General features: G+C 38.7%; 1 protein-coding gene across 2 annotated transcripts; it reads left to right on the plus strand.

Annotated features, from left to right (window-relative positions):
• The first annotated feature begins 24 nt into the window (after positions 1-24).
• LOC110999110 (AN1-type zinc finger protein 4) lies at positions 25-12,175 on the plus strand. 2 transcript variants are annotated; one of them, XM_022268021.2, is made up of 9 exons: positions 25-435; positions 2,551-2,746; positions 3,064-3,206; positions 4,274-4,438; positions 4,523-4,691; positions 5,396-5,529; positions 9,793-10,015; positions 10,191-10,392; positions 10,555-12,175. In XM_022268021.2, exons 1-9 carry the CDS (start codon positions 258-260, stop codon positions 10,783-10,785), a joined length of 1,641 nt encoding a protein of 546 aa, XP_022123713.2. In that variant the 5' UTR covers positions 25-257; the 3' UTR covers positions 10,786-12,175. The 2 variants fall into 2 exon arrangements, with proteins under 2 accessions (XP_022123713.2, XP_022123714.2); XM_022268022.2 differs by having other exon boundaries at positions 4,523-4,616.
• Positions 12,176-15,911: the final 3,736 nt, after the last annotated feature.

Raw genomic sequence — 15,911 nt, forward strand, 5'->3', positions numbered from 1 at the left:
GTTGTGTGCAATATTATTTTTGTTGCTAAATAATCCCATTTTGTTTAAATTATTATTTGTTTTGTTTAATTTTTCCTTTTAAACTTTCAACGAGTCTATTATAGTTAATATAATATATGACAGACAATTTAGTTATCTTCGTCATCAAGTCACAAGTGATCGTCCCAAGTATCTAGCCATTCATCACAATCAATGCTATAAAATTTGTATAAAGTGCAATGTGGCGCAGGTAGTTAATTGTTTGTACCGCGTGTGAAATGTCACAACATGGATTCCCTGAGAGACTGTCGAACACTTCAAAGGGGCTCCAGGAAGATATGTCAAGCCAGACTATGGAGGTGTTGGTTGAGACTCTGACTGGCACTGCTTTTGAAATCACAGTCTCGCCTTCCGACACTATTTTCGATATCAAATCGAAAATATATAGAGTAGAAGGTAATTTCCATTTAACAGGATTTTTTATTAAAATAGCACAAAGTATTACACAATAAATTGTTTCTTGTTATCACGCGTCATCTCAACAAAGAATGTCGTGGCTTATGAGCTGCGTAAATTACACAAATTTATTGCGTCGGAATCAAATAACCGTCGATGGATTCATTAAAAGCTGACATTACCCTGTTTTACTACATTGGTTGTCATATTGCGTTTGGTTATAATTATGTTGTTTTACACCTTACAACTTGTAATAATTCTGAGAAGTAAATAATGCTGCTCTGTTCCTATATGGGATCATTAACTGTATCTTAAGATGTAAACTATTAATTATATAATTTATGACTAACACTGGAACTATGTTAATAAAATGACATGACTCATGTTTATGTATATCTCATCAAAATATTCATTTTTTGAGTATTTTTTTTATAGATCATAAATAAACATACAATTATTTATGTTCAGTATAATATTTTGATACTTTAAAGTTGTTTTCACATACTATAAGTTAAATATACTTATATTTTGCCTTTCTTCATAATAAACAAATTGCAGTGGTGGTGTTCTAATCGCAAATAGTTGTACTCTTATTATGTGCAGTGTATATAGCAGTCTCTTATTTCCAATGATGAATTAAGCTAATGTTCCTCCTACCCTCTAATTGCTTGATCACTCATTGGGTAATTGTAGAGATGCTCTTGACAACATTTTGGCAAGAGAATTTAGCGAGTCCATAGAGTTGGGGTACACACCCATGTTCCCTTTTTTTGCATTTTTTTGGTTATTGCTTATAACACAACAGACAATCTTAGGCTACACGGGAATAATAGTTTCAAATAATTGTCTTCTTTTTGGAGATGTTAATTTTTATATTATTTAGGGGATTGAAATATTGTTACTTTCACAACAATATTTTAATCCCCTAAATACAATTGTTGTTATTTATTAAGTATACATACAATGTTATTTATTTTCTTAATTGTTTGTAAAAAATATCAATGCCAATAGTGTGCATGTTATGATTTCATTTGCCTTTGTCTAAATTTTGTGAAACACAATTTGACAGGTTGTGTAAAATTGTTTTCCTTTAAGAATAATTTCTCTAGGATGCTTTTACTAACATTTTATATATTATTAATACAATTAAGAAGATAATACAAAAAAATATGTAACAAAGCTAATGAAAGACCAGGCTAAATAATTACCTCATATGGAATATATTTGAGTTATTAGATTGCAGTTTGGTTGATTGTTGGATTTGTCTGATGGCTCCGATCTGAATTGAGAAAGAAGAGCGTTATCAGTAAGCGTATATGACTGCTGGCCCGGTTTGCATGTAGCTCACTGGAAGTCAAAATTATTTCGTTCAAGGGGTATTGTCAGTCAATGCGTGGTATACCTTCCGTATTTAGTATAAAAACACGTGCAGGTTGCACGGAAATACGGAATATTGGGCTTAACGTCTGCAGTGCGATAGTTATATTCTCCGAGACTGACAATTTTAATGCCATAATTCTTAAATGGGTGGCATCCTTGATGCCTTAGGCATAGGACCAATGGTTTCCAAAATGAGGCGCTGAAAAAAAATCCTATGCGACGCATATGTAACGACTCGAGAGATTACGAAAAAGATTACTACGGTATCTGCTTTTCTTCAGCGGTATCTCGAAGAGTTGCCAAGATCCGAAACCAGGCTTGCGCATTATAAGATGATGTCTTCGATGAATCGTAGAAATTTGATGTAGCTAATCAGGTTGATTGCCCGAACCTTTTATCAAAGTTTAGTGTACCCCCTGTATACACCATTTTAGATTTTTCTTTGTTAATTGTTTTGTTTATATCTACTATTTGTATGATCTCTTTGTGTACGTACTGTTTGCTTTTTAGTGATTGTCACATTAAGAATTATATTTTGTGTTTTTTTTGGCTAGCTTTTATCGATAAAAATATGTATTGATCGCAAAGTACACGCATATTTTAAAAAGTTGATATGCTGTTCATGTTCCACAATATATTTTGGTAATTGTTTTGATTACTAACCAATATCTTAAATAAATATATTGTACTTATGTAGCTATATTAATTTATTTATTTGTGTTAAATTTGTTTCAGGCATACCAATATCTCAGCAGCACTTAGTTTACAATCTCAAAGAGTTGGAAGATGCGCGATCGCTCCGCGAACAGTCTGTATGTGATGGGGCGAAACTCCGGCTTGTGTTGGGGCTTCGCGGAGGGCCGGTCGCCACACGCAGGCTGCCTCCGCCCGAACCGTGGCACGACATTGAACGAATGCTTGCTTCTAAAAGGTATTTGACGCGGATTCTTACCAGATAATGTAATGTTAAATTATGATGCTTTTTTTTATAGAACAGGGGGCAAACGGGCAGGAGGCTCACCTGATGTTTGAACCATTAACTTAATAAATGAATACCCATCGCTTTATAAAATGTTTTGTTTTGTCACCTTCTATTTTGGGTGTTATTAAAATTGATTATGAATATAAACAGTTTGACTCTTGACCCGGTGACCGTGCACACGAAATGTCAAGACACTTCTGCGATTTAAATTCTATTTAACAATAATTTTAATCAACAACAAAACTGTATGAGATATTACTTAACAGCGGAGAATGTTCGAGCGGCGTGTCCGGGGCGGGCAGCGGATGCAAGGTGACGGTGGTGGTGTTCCGGGAGGGGGAAAGGGTCAACATGCTCAGGGTCAGGGAGAACAAGGACGGCACCTATTCGCATCTGGACACTGCTAAGTGTGAGTATTTTTTGTATTGGAGATGCTTCTCTAACTGTCATACACATTTACTTTGGTCTAATAATATAGATATTATAAACTCCATATTAAATCAACAATATGTATATGTACCGATATTGAATATCTATGTCGTAGCCAACCAGCTTAAATAGCCGTTCAATTAAGGGCCTAGCCTTTTAACTAAACGGCGCCGTTTAACTAACGGTCTCAAAGATTCCATTCGTACGATAGTCATTATTTGGCAGAAATAAAAATGATGAACATATGGCATAAAAAAATATTTCTTTTAAATTAAACTGCTTGATTTAAATTCACTTTATTATTGTCACTACACTCTTCCATTGCACTTGTTTTTCATGAGAAACGCTTTTTATAAATTTAACGATTGTTTAAGTGATCCTAATCCTAGGTTTCATTAGCACCAGTTGTATGACTCAAAACTTGGTGATTAAAAAGAGTAGCGAAGAGTTTCTTGCCAGTTCTTTTTGCTCGCTCTACGCACTTGCGAACTGGTAGTGTGCTATATCCAGGATGCTCCCTCGGTAAAATAACTTGCGCTGGTTCGGCTGTCGCGTGTCAGTATAATAAACTGAACTGAAGAACACCATCTCGTGTGTCAAAGTCAAAGTCAAATCGATAATTGTCATCCTTCTTTGACTGACACCGATTTAGCGCGAACATGTAGTAAATGTAAATTTAGAAACAACGTAACATTTATTCTGTTGACATTCATAAGTGTACTTGTTTACCTCTATGAATTAAGTTCTTTCGAGTTTATTAATTATTATAGGTTTTATAGGAGATAAATTTTTCAAACAAAGTTTGTTGTCTATACCTTTTTTTATTTCTAAACTCGTATGTTCTTTTTGCCTTAGTAGGCTAAGGCTAGCGTTAAAAGACGAATCATTATTTACTTAATCATTCCACTGTGATTTAGTTTGAGTTACATTTTTACTAGTAGGCTTAATTGCTACGAATAGTAATATATATCACTGTTGTGGTTTGTGTTATGTGTGTATTGGAAACTGTTATCTGTCAAATAAAAGAACCTTCAAATGTCGTCACAGACTCATCATCCCTGAGCCACCTAGCCGAGTGTGAGCGCGACGAGGCCCATTCGACCGGTGGGGAGCTGGTGGCCGACATGATGCACGACAACGCCCTCACCATGACCAAGATGATGCAGCTCAGGCATCGCATGCTCAAGCTCAACGCCTCCAGGCCCTCGCACGGTACCAGACGTCCATTTATACTCGTCTTTGAGATATATGTAGCGAACTAAAACTATGTTAAATGTATGTTATATGACGTTACAGTGAAGAGAGACATCCAGAAGACGAGGAGCGAAGAGTTCCTCTCCGTGGCCAGTCTGCTGGACGACCCAGCGCTGGAAGAAGGCCGCTTCAGGAGGTATGACTGCTTCTCAGGGTCGGTCTTGCCCTGCAGGACTGACTCCGACCCCAACATTCCTGACGCTGACGACACGTGAGTTGCTCTGAACAACTGCACCAGCAAAGGGAGGGTCTCGGCCCGTTTCGAACGATTCGCTTTTGATCGGCCATTTTGACTCTCATCGTCATTTCATCGCACCTAACAGCCATTTTGGTGACATTATTTCCATTAATGCAGGAATAATCGATCTCGTGTGTGTCTCATGCTTTTCATTAGCAATTAAATGGATATGAATAGGGATGCATCTGATACCGATATATCGATTCTTTTCAAATTTCATCTTATTTAATCTAGTGCGTTGCAGACGATGAACGGACTATCATCGCCTCTTTCACCCGTTTAGTCCTCGCGTATTCCATTTCGCTATACACTTTAATTGCTATCGCGCGTAGTATTTTTTCTATACCCAAATATATTATATAATACACAATTACAAAAATCTTATCAATGTTAATTTCAATTATTACACTAAATTCTGAATTTTAATAACTTAACCTTTATTAATCTTTGAGACTGTGAGTGTTTATATTTTATAATAAAAATTTAAAACTTTAAACCAAACTTGATATATTTTACCTTAATTTAATTTTAATTCAATAAGCTTTGGTATCAGTATCGGCGATATTTCTATAAAGGTATCGGCAAAAAGGCATATTGATGCATCCCTAGAAATGACCATCGAGCAGGCCGGTTTCGTAGCACAACTGGCGTCTCAAACGGGCTATGTCATATTTCAGGGCTCGCTTGAAGCTGTCGGAGGCCCTGTCGGGCTCCATTCTCGTGAAGCGGGAGGCGGGCGAAGGGCGGGGGCAGGGGGACGTGGACACGCCCTTGGCAGCTGACAGTTTGCCCGCGCTTCATGCGGACTACGGTGAGTGTCAACTGTCAATCGCGGGTTAATCGCAGATTGACATTTAGACTATTGACGTGTAACTAGGGCCAGAGAGATACGGGCGAGAAAAGTGGGAACGAGATGCTGATGATGAAAAAGAAGAGGTCGTGGGTGGAGAAAGTTTTTAATGAAAGCTGGAAAATTAGTGACTGACTGCAGGACAGTGAACGCTTTTCCTTGCGATTTATAATCTACGTCGTTACGAATCTCTTAGGGAACTATTTAAAAATATTAATATCATGACGGTACCTTGCCAATTCATTTATGAAAATGTGTATGTAAGAAAGAATCTATATCTTTTTAGTAAAATAAGTGATAGACGTAATTTTATTAGCAGAAATATTAAGATAAAATTAAATTAAAAAAATTAAAAAATTAATAATTAAAGATAAAATTGCTCAACCATTTTTCAGATTAGCCAAAGTTCTAACATCATTTACATATACCTTGTGACATATTAAAACTAAATGAATGAAATTTTGTTTACTAATAGTACAGTTTGTCAACAAGTATATTACAAATTAGAGAATTATATTCAAGATAAGAATGCTTGGAAACATTTTGGGCCTGCTCCATAGGACAATACTTGACAAAATCTAATTTTACATATATTTGATATTTATTGTTTTATAACGTGTGAAATAAACGTATAATAAACGCATTATTTTATGTTTATTTCACACACTGTTTTATTGTTTTTTTTATAAATTTTTAATATAATAGGTTTAGATATTTGTAAATATGTAAGGAACATATTGTGTTACGGACAACGAACAATGCAACTTAGAAAGCTGGTAAACGAAGCTGCCAGCCAGATGTTATTCTATGAAACGGTCGGCGGCTACGCAGGTATCAAAAGGGACGGTCTTCCCCTTTTACCAGCGTGTAGTTTTAAGGCTTAGTTTTAAGTTATTATTTGTAATACTTTAGATAGATTTACGCAGCCGTGCCGGACGGACGTTAGTCATAAGCTTGCTTCGCCTTATAATTGTGTTTTACCATCACTAACGTTCGACCAATATACGGAACAATTAATACTCCATTTCGAGTTTCATTTTCACTATAGCGGCGGTGCTTCAGATCGAGGCGCCGTACGCTTACATTTTTGGTCCTTCGAGAAGCCGGATAACCAGAAGAAATATACTCAACGCATCGACGCCGAGAAGAAGGAAGATTTTACCTGCGATCCCAGGAAGATTTTCATCGGCAGTACTACCTGCGATCCCAGGAGTACGTGCAGAGGGTTGACTTCATTGCCTGTACAAAGTGACTCACCGCATCGACGCACTGCTGTCGTGGGTCGCCGACGGAAAGCATTATCCACCAGTTCATCGAAGCGAAGAATACAATCGACTTCAAAATGAACACAAGAAGCCGACAAGCGAGGAGGGCAGATGAAATCGATGAAGATGTACGGACAGAGAACGTGCCGTTACAATCACCATCGAAAGTCCTAGAACGTGGACTAGCTGATGTTACACACGACAGGGAGTCAGTTCAGACCTCTAGAAATAAGATGAGGTCAAAGGCGTCCCGTGTAAAGCAAATTGAATACGAAGCCCAAGAACGCTTAGTCGCATTGAAAAAAGAATATATCAGGAAACAGTTCGAATTAAAGATGCAGGAGATGGAACAAGAGATGGAGCTTGAAATAAAATTGTTAAATGAGCGATTCGCCATTGACTTAAGCAGAGCCGACGAAGAGAGAATCGTCAAATGCTTGCCAGAACAGCGGAACGGAAACAAGTCCGCTGCTATGGTAGATAGATGGCTAAGAAGTCATAGCGAGGTGAATAATCTATCTCAAGGTGATAGACAAGAAGACACAGCGCTCACAGAACGCGTGGAGACATTGAAACACAATGTGTGTCGGGAAATAGAGCGTCCCATATCACCTATCGAAGAGGTCTCCGTACCGAAAACGATATCCCAAGATCAAGGGATAGAACAGCTTATCGGAGCCTTTGGAAAAATAGTTACAGACAGACCCCCTGTACGACATGCTCAAGATCTGACGCAGTTTAACGGAAATGTCTGCGACTGGCTTTACTTTAAAGTTGCTTATGAAGACTCGAAGAAGCTCTACAAATACTCTAAAGCAGAAAACATGGAAAGATTACGCACATGCCTTACGGGAGCCGCTAAAGAAACAGTGGCCGCATTATTGAGTACTGCTTGTGATCCCGAGCTTATTATGAATGCAATAGATCAGTGTAATGGCCGACCGGAGATTATTATTGATAAAGCGCTGGTAGAAATAAATAGATTACCCAGACCGGGATATACAGCTGTTGAAATAAACCAGTTTGCAATAAAAGTGGCAAAAAAGGCGGCAGGAAACGGCGTTTACAAAGAAACATTGAATGAGCGTCTAGAGGCGATATTAAAACAAAGTTTTGCAATAGATGCCTTAGGGATAAATTATAAAAAAAGATTAACAAGCGCCGACGCACGTGCAGTTCAATTGTTCAATAGAACAATAGAAAAACGAGAATGGCGTTACTACCTGGGTTTGCCATGGAAGACTGATAACACGAAATTCCCAGAAAGTTATAATATGGTATTTAAGCGGCTTAAAAGCATTGAACGGAAAATGGATCAGTCGTATGAGTTTAAACAGTCATATACGAGACAAATAAATAACCTGTTGGAGAAGAATTACGCCCGCCCTTTTGAAAGACCCGAAATACCGACATCAAAAGATTGGTACTTACCTCATTTTGCTGTTACAAACCCTAATAAACCGGGAAAAGTTCGTCTTGTATTTGATGCAGCGGCTAGATCAAATGAAGTATGCTTAAACGATGAGTTGCTAGACGAGCCAGACTTATTGCAATCATTGCCTGGTATCTTGTATTATGAGAAGACATTAGGAATAATTTGGGAAGCCACTGAAGACGTACTTTCTTTTAACACAAGCCTCCACAGAGTTCCTCAAGAAGTTAAACAGGGAATAAGGCAGCCAACTAAAAGAGAAGCTATAGGAGCCGTTATGTCGATTTTTGATCCGCTAGGATTAATAAGTTATTATACCGTAACGGCGAAGATAATTCTACAACAGTTATGGAGATTAAAGACAGGGTGGGATGAAGAAATTCCTACTGACCAAGCTACTGAGTTTAAACAGTGGTTGAGCCAGTTAGGAAATCTAAAAACACTGAAGATGCCTAGATGGTATAATTACACGAGGGGAGCTGAGCTACAATTGCATGTGTTTTATGACGCATCTGAACAAGCCAAGGCGAGAGTGGCATATTGGCGAATTGGAACCGATGTAATTGACGTCAGACTCACAGCGAAAGCATGGGTGGCACCTATTAAGCCACAGAGTATACCGCGGCTAAAGCAGGCAGCCCTAATCGAAGCGAGATTAGCCCTGGCCATTACAGAAGGTTACAGAATTGAACCAAACAAGATCGTGCTTTGGACGGATTCAACGACGGTATTACAGTGGATCAGAATTGTAAAGAAAACGCATAAAGGTCCTGATGGAGAAACCCGATTAGTAGAACTGGAATTGAAACATCATAAGCTGAGACGACCGGTATGCGCATCGTTGTCCTACCTACGGAAAGCTTCACATCATAGGAAGGTTTCGCTGAGGGGAGACTGTTACGGACAACGAACAATGCAACTTAGAAAGCTGGTAAACGAAGCTGCCAGCCAGATGTTATTCTATGAAACGGTCGGCGGCTACGCAGGTATCAAAAGGGACGGTCTTCCCCTTTTACCAGCGTGTAGTTTTAAGGCTTAGTTTTAAGTTATTATTTGTAATACTTTAGATAGATTTACGCAGCCGTGCCGGACGGACGTTAGTCATAAGCTTGCTTCGCCTTATAATTGTGTTTTACCATCACTAACGTTCGACCAATATACGGAACAATTAATACTCCATTTCGAGTTTCATTTTCACTATAGCGGCGGTGCTTCAGATCGAGGCGCCGTACGCTTATATATTGTATACTGACAAAACAATAATAGACCTGTATAGTAATTGTTATGTAAGTGGTTGAAGCGAGAGAGGTATATGCAGATCCGTGGTCTCCACCCTTCGGCATGAATGAATAACCTGGACATGAATATATCAATTATTTATAATAATGTTTTTCTATATAAAACTGACAATTTTCAAGAAGTTGTACGAGTTGCCTAAAAGGCATGACCAATTTTGATAAATTGCAATTAACGGAAAACTTGACTCAACGAATAATTACCGAAGTATTGAAATGATAAATATTCCAGGCCCTCTAGTTGTCGGGGAATCCAGCGGTTGGCGAGCTCGCGGGTTCGGCTCAAGTTCCCAGCTGGCGGGAGGCCTGACGGGGTCCCTCGCGGGAGGCCCCGTGGCGGGCTCCTCGTCCGCCTTGCACGTGCGCACGCGCAGGTCGGCACGCTCCTCGCCGCCCCTGTCGGACGCGCTCTTCTCCTCTTCCACCTCGGACCTGGAGCATTTGAAAAGGAATAGGTGAGTTTGATGATTTAATTTACACTTTTTTTAAATATTTGTTTTAGTTGTTAAAGAAAAAATAATTTCCTCTCATTTCATTGTGTCAAATAGCTACTACATAAATCAAATACTTTCTAACGCCATCGCCCATCTAGTACCAGTATGATAAAATAAAAACTTGCAAAATTTCCAGAATCCTTCCAGCCTTAAGCCGGCACCGCAACCGCGAACACCTGCACCTGAGCGACGACAGACTGGACACGCCTCCCGCCGACTCCCTCGCCCCCTCTCTGGCCCCCCTCAACAAGGAAGTTGGCTCCGAAAGGAGACAGAGGCGCATCGATAAGATCACGGAGATGGAGCAACGCTTCAAGGAGGACAAGGACGTGTCGCAGGTGAATATTTCTTTTGAGGAAATGGCCCATTTTGTAATGTTATCTCTTTCTCTTTCTCAACCTCCTCCGAAACGGACTAGACCAACATTAGCTATATTCTCTTGAAATTGATATCAGGTCAAGCGATGACATATAATCTTAATTTAATATCTGTCGTCACAGGAAAAGGAAAAGGGCTCCGAAGAGAAGAAGAAGATAAAAATCCGTTGTGCGTTTTGCAAGAAGCGGCTCAGCATAGCGACGGTGCACACCTGCCGCTGCGGGGCCGAGCTGTGCGCCCCTCACCGCTACTCCGAGGTCCACGGCTGCGCCTACGACTACAAGGGACACGCCCTGGACGCGCTGCGGAGGGAGAACCCTCTCGTGAGCGCCCCCAAGCTCCCCAAGATATAGACTGACGAGTGCGGATCGAAGGACCAAGACGAGCGCGTTTGGAAGGCCTTCGTTCAAAAATTTCATTTTGAAGTCGCTCGAAGGAGGTCGGAGCCGTTTTAAATCTCCTCTACGAATACCGTTCCTTTCTCTCTATCTCTTCTCCTCCGAAAGTCGGATTCGAGTGTTTCGGAGCGAGGCCTAAATGCTTGTAAATAGAAATTTTGTTTTAAAAATTGTCTCGGCCTTCGAGAACCGCCCCGACCGTCGGCTCGCAACGTGAAGTGTCTTATTTCTAACGGTTACTAATACATATACAAATATATCACTGTTCGTTCGTACGTACGTCCCGAGGAGTCTTTCGGCCTACCCTCGGTTTAATGTTAGATTGAAGCGGAATCGCTCGGAGGGCTCCGGAAACCCTTCCGCGATTCCGTCGGCCGCGAGAGACTCGCTCGATTTTATATGTAAAATTGCAGCGAGACGGCACTCGATGAATGTGATATGACTAAATTAAGTTTAAAATGTTATTAAAATGCCATTCGTGTGTTTGTTTTCGTAATTAAATATAATGAAAAAGTATAAAAAAATATATAAATATTAATTAACGCGCCGAACGTCTCGCCGAGATCTCCGTTAGATTTAGTTCCGGCGTTCGAACGAGAACCGGTCCCGTTTTGAGATCCCATCGAGACGTTCCGTCGATAAATACTCCGGTGACGACCTTAGTTGAGGTGCTTTGTGTTAGTTAGTACGGTTTCTATATTATTTCCGTTGTATATTATAATGCATAGATTAATGCTTATTATTTGTGGTCAGTGTGATCATGTACAATGTTTACTTGCCGCGGGCGATGTCGAGTGATGCCTTTTATGTCAATTGTCAATCGAGTGTTCGTGTCAAAATGGTGTTGACGTTTGTGACGTCTCTCCTGACGTAGACTATTTACAGATAGAGTTGCACGTATCCCTTTCTTTCGGTGAAATGTCACAGATTAATATTTTTCTATTTTCCTTTAAGCGCTTTTTGAATTTGGAATGTTTTTGAAAAAGGAATCACTTGTGTCGTCTCTTATTTGTAATTTGATTTTTAGATTGTTAATTTTTCGTATTTTGTGTAAGCGTATAAAATTCTCAATGTTAACACATTGTATGTCGTCCATCTTGACTCGTATTCTAAACAGTGTTTAACGAAAATCATAAGAATGACTCATTATCAATTTTTGATAAATCGTTTCGTCTTTATGAAATGAATGTTTTTGACTGAATTGTTAAACTGCTGGACAGAATATACCGATCGTTCGGAGCCCATACACCACATTTTCGTACTAGACCGTATTTTTAAGTTTATAGATTCATTTATTTGGGAGAATAATTTTGGCTGATTTAAAAATATATAATGCGAAAGCGAAGCTGTGTTTTAATTAACCTTAATGTCAAACACCCGATTTAAACTGACAGCCCTTACCGAGTGGAAGTCTTTCACTCTTAGAAGATATCTGTTCAGACTGGAGGTAAATTTCCCTGATACAAAAACGTTACAATTTCTTAGTCTTCTATTATGAATAAACACGTAAGCGAAACTCGCATTAGATCTGCTGAGCTACGTATGATACTTACCGTAAATCCAAGAGTCGCGCATTATTGCAAAATATGACCACAAATTTCATGTATTCCTAATCCTATTGTACGCGCCTTCCACAACCCTGCTGTATTGGACACTATAGGTCATCAGTTTGGGAAGTCGTTCAACTCGACTTTGGATGACCAAGGGATGTCAACACCGACCATTTCGCGGAGTAGACATATACATAGACTGAACATTTATTACTAACAAAACACACACAAGATAACAATAATCAAAGAAAAATATAAAAGAATGAGAGATTTTTTTTTAATTTATCAGTATGTAATGCGTGGTGGTAATTGGCCTTGGCTCAAGCCCTGGCTGGAATAAGAATGTAAAAATTCTAATACTTAGTAGAAAAAAAAATAATAGTAAAAGTGAGCAGTTTAAGTAATGTAATCTCGTATTTTTTTGTTGACTAAGTAGATGTTTTTTATAACTGCGACGAAAATTTGATTTTAGTTGAAGATTTTTCAACGTAGGAGGGATATTATTCCAACATTTGGACCCGCGGCCATATGCTGTATTAAAATATAGAACTCCCACGAAATAAAGCCGTCCAATGCGGGAGAATGGCGAGCTTCCGAATACAACTCCAAACTTTGTTCTTGTTGACATTGATTGATTGATTGATTGATCAGCATTCTCCCTTACCTTTCAAAGATCCTGGAACGAGTACTTTACATCCTAGTCATCAAGCACGAAGTCTGTAATATTCTGGCAGGAGAGGCAAATCCAAGACTGTTTATGATTTGTTAAATATTTAAAAAAATGTATTGAAGTCATGTTCATGCACTTGAAATGATATACCGCCCTCCAGCATAGTTTATTTTTATATTAAATTGTACGGTTATATTCACACCTACTCTCAGTATGCTATTAATGCTATTATGGTTAAATAGCAATTACACATTTATTCCACGCTGTCTAACAACAACTTTCCTACGGAGCTTTCAAAACAGCCGTTTTGAGGCTATCTTCTTAGTATTTATTTATTTGGAAATAAAACAGACACATCTTTACAATAAAAATAAAGTTAAAAATAATAAAATAAACACATTGGATGTATCCACAATAGGTTTCACCAATATAACTATATGATACAAACAAAACAAAACATGACAATGACACCCTACATGGAAGAGTTAGGACATTAACAGTTGTTTTATTTATTTTTTTAATAAAGAGAGTAATGCGAAAAAGGGTCGATGTTTTTGATAGAATCTAAAGAAGAACACATCCTGTGAAGAGGCTCGCGGAACCCAATGTTGGTTCTGGGAGTCGGAAAGTTAAAAGTTCTGTGTGAGCGTAGAGACCTGGCAGGAACATTAAATGTTATGAGTTCAAGAAGATCTGAACAAATTATTTCATACTAGCGACCCGCCCCGGCTTCGCACGGGTGCAATGCTGATACTAAATACACTACAGAAAATCTGTGAACGTTGTATATAAAAATGTGGGTTATCCATAAGAGAAAGACATAGACCTTTTCAATGTGTACAATACTTAGTGCATTATTTTGATAAAACTCGTAGGGTCAGCCTGCGTTTGCAATGTAAGCGGAAAAAATGTAATCGACATCACATTAGAAACCTCGAAAATAACAGTACTTCTCCACTATTTAATGGATGTTATTTTACATATAACCTTCCTCTTGAATCACTCTATCTATTAAAAAAACCGCATCAAAATCGTTGCGTAGTTTCAAAGATTTAAGCATACAAAGGGACATAGGGACAGAGAAAGCGACTTTGTTTTATAATATGTAGTGATACACATATTTTTCTCACAGTGACACAATCTATCAAATTACGCCTAGTACTCAGTTTTAAAGTTCCTTGTATATAGTCCTACCACTATTCATCCGATAATTTAAAATGGGCAAAAATTTCTTTTGTACAGCCCCCAGTTGTGCGACATAATAACTTCGATACCGGAAATCATATTCTGGCAACGTGTTGTCTGCAAAGCTCTATCTTCCTTGGACATTTATAGAGCGAGCCCGATGGCTTACCGATTTTGCAACTGCGTATGGTCCAAATTCGGTCTCAAAGAAAGTCCCAAAAACGTATATATATAATAATAGTCTCTCAGCTCTCTCTGTTCTCAGCGATCAGCGGTTCCAGAGACTGATCGAGAGTTCTGACTTCTGACCGCTCTAGGCTATTTATCAGAATGCAACAAACCTTTTGGGGTCCTTGCAGAAATATCATCCTTGGCCTGTGTTAAATTTATAAAAACTGCGCCAAATGATGCGTCCATTATTCTGCGCAGGTTTTTCCTAAATCAGTGGCATATACTTAGTTGTTTTATTTTCATCTCTTTACTTTGATTTTTTTCTAGTTTTTGACAGATTTTTAGAACCGTCGATTCTACATCTAATTTGGATACTGAATCGGCCAACTGCTTGTAGATCCAGTTCACAGTTCATTTAGAGTTTTATCTCGGTCTAGTTAAAATATGCAGGGGACATCTAGCGAAGACGCGATTTGAACGCACCCGCGCCTCTCTAAGGTTCTCTAAGGGATAATTAGGTCCTGGGCGGCTCGTATGCGTAGATGCACTCTGCATTTCCTACCGCGTTGGCCAATGAGTGTTCAGAGGAACTCTGAATAAGATAATAATTCGAATTGATACCTGCACCTGAGTTATAGAGAGGTAGAGAGTATACTAAGGGCCTGTTTCACAATGTCCGGATAAATTCCAAAAAAAGCTATTTATTACTTATTGGTAGGATAGACAGTATTTTTGCGTTTCACGACTGTCAGATAGCGCTATACGTCATGAAATGCAAAGCATCTTATTCGAAACTTTTATCTTTCGAATAATTTGTGTTGCATACCTATTTGGCACTATATCCATACATATCCATACATACATCGGTTGCATTTTCAGACTATGGGACGAGCGTCGACATCTACGACTTTAAAAAAAAATGTAAAGTGGAAACAAACCGTGATACATGTGGTATCAAATTATTTCAGTATAATTAGTATTACATATTACTATTTTCTTGTGTAGCCAAGTCCACATTTCAAGGATCGTCATGCTCAATTAAATGTCATTGCTTGTGGCGGCGTCCATTCGTCGGGTTGTCTCTCTCCCTAAAATATGACGAGGTGGCCGATGGCTGGCCATGCGTCATACTCGTGAACGGGTGCTACTTGTGGTGACTGGTCGTACTTGAATTCGTGTATGCGGTGATATTAGTTGTTTATACTACGTATTTGCGTGTTGTTCTCACGACTATGTAAGTACGTGCTCCTTTTTCACCATGCCTCCTGCTGATATAGGACAAATTTTTATTTTTTTATTCTTTATTACTCAATATGTCATATGGAACATGGTGTAGTGGTTGCAGCTCCTTACAAACATTGTGTAAAAAAAAACTTGGCGATTAAAAAGAGTGGCGGAGAGTTTATTGCCAGTTCTTCTCTTCCGTTCTACGCCCTTGCTTTGAGAACTGGCAGTAAATGTAAAATTAGAATCATTTAATATTTCTTTTTTTGACGTTAATAAGT

This window comes from Pieris rapae, chromosome 21 (assembly GCF_905147795.1).
Source record: "Pieris rapae chromosome 21, ilPieRapa1.1, whole genome shotgun sequence".
NCBI classification, from domain to species: Eukaryota; Metazoa; Arthropoda; class Insecta; order Lepidoptera; family Pieridae; genus Pieris; species Pieris rapae.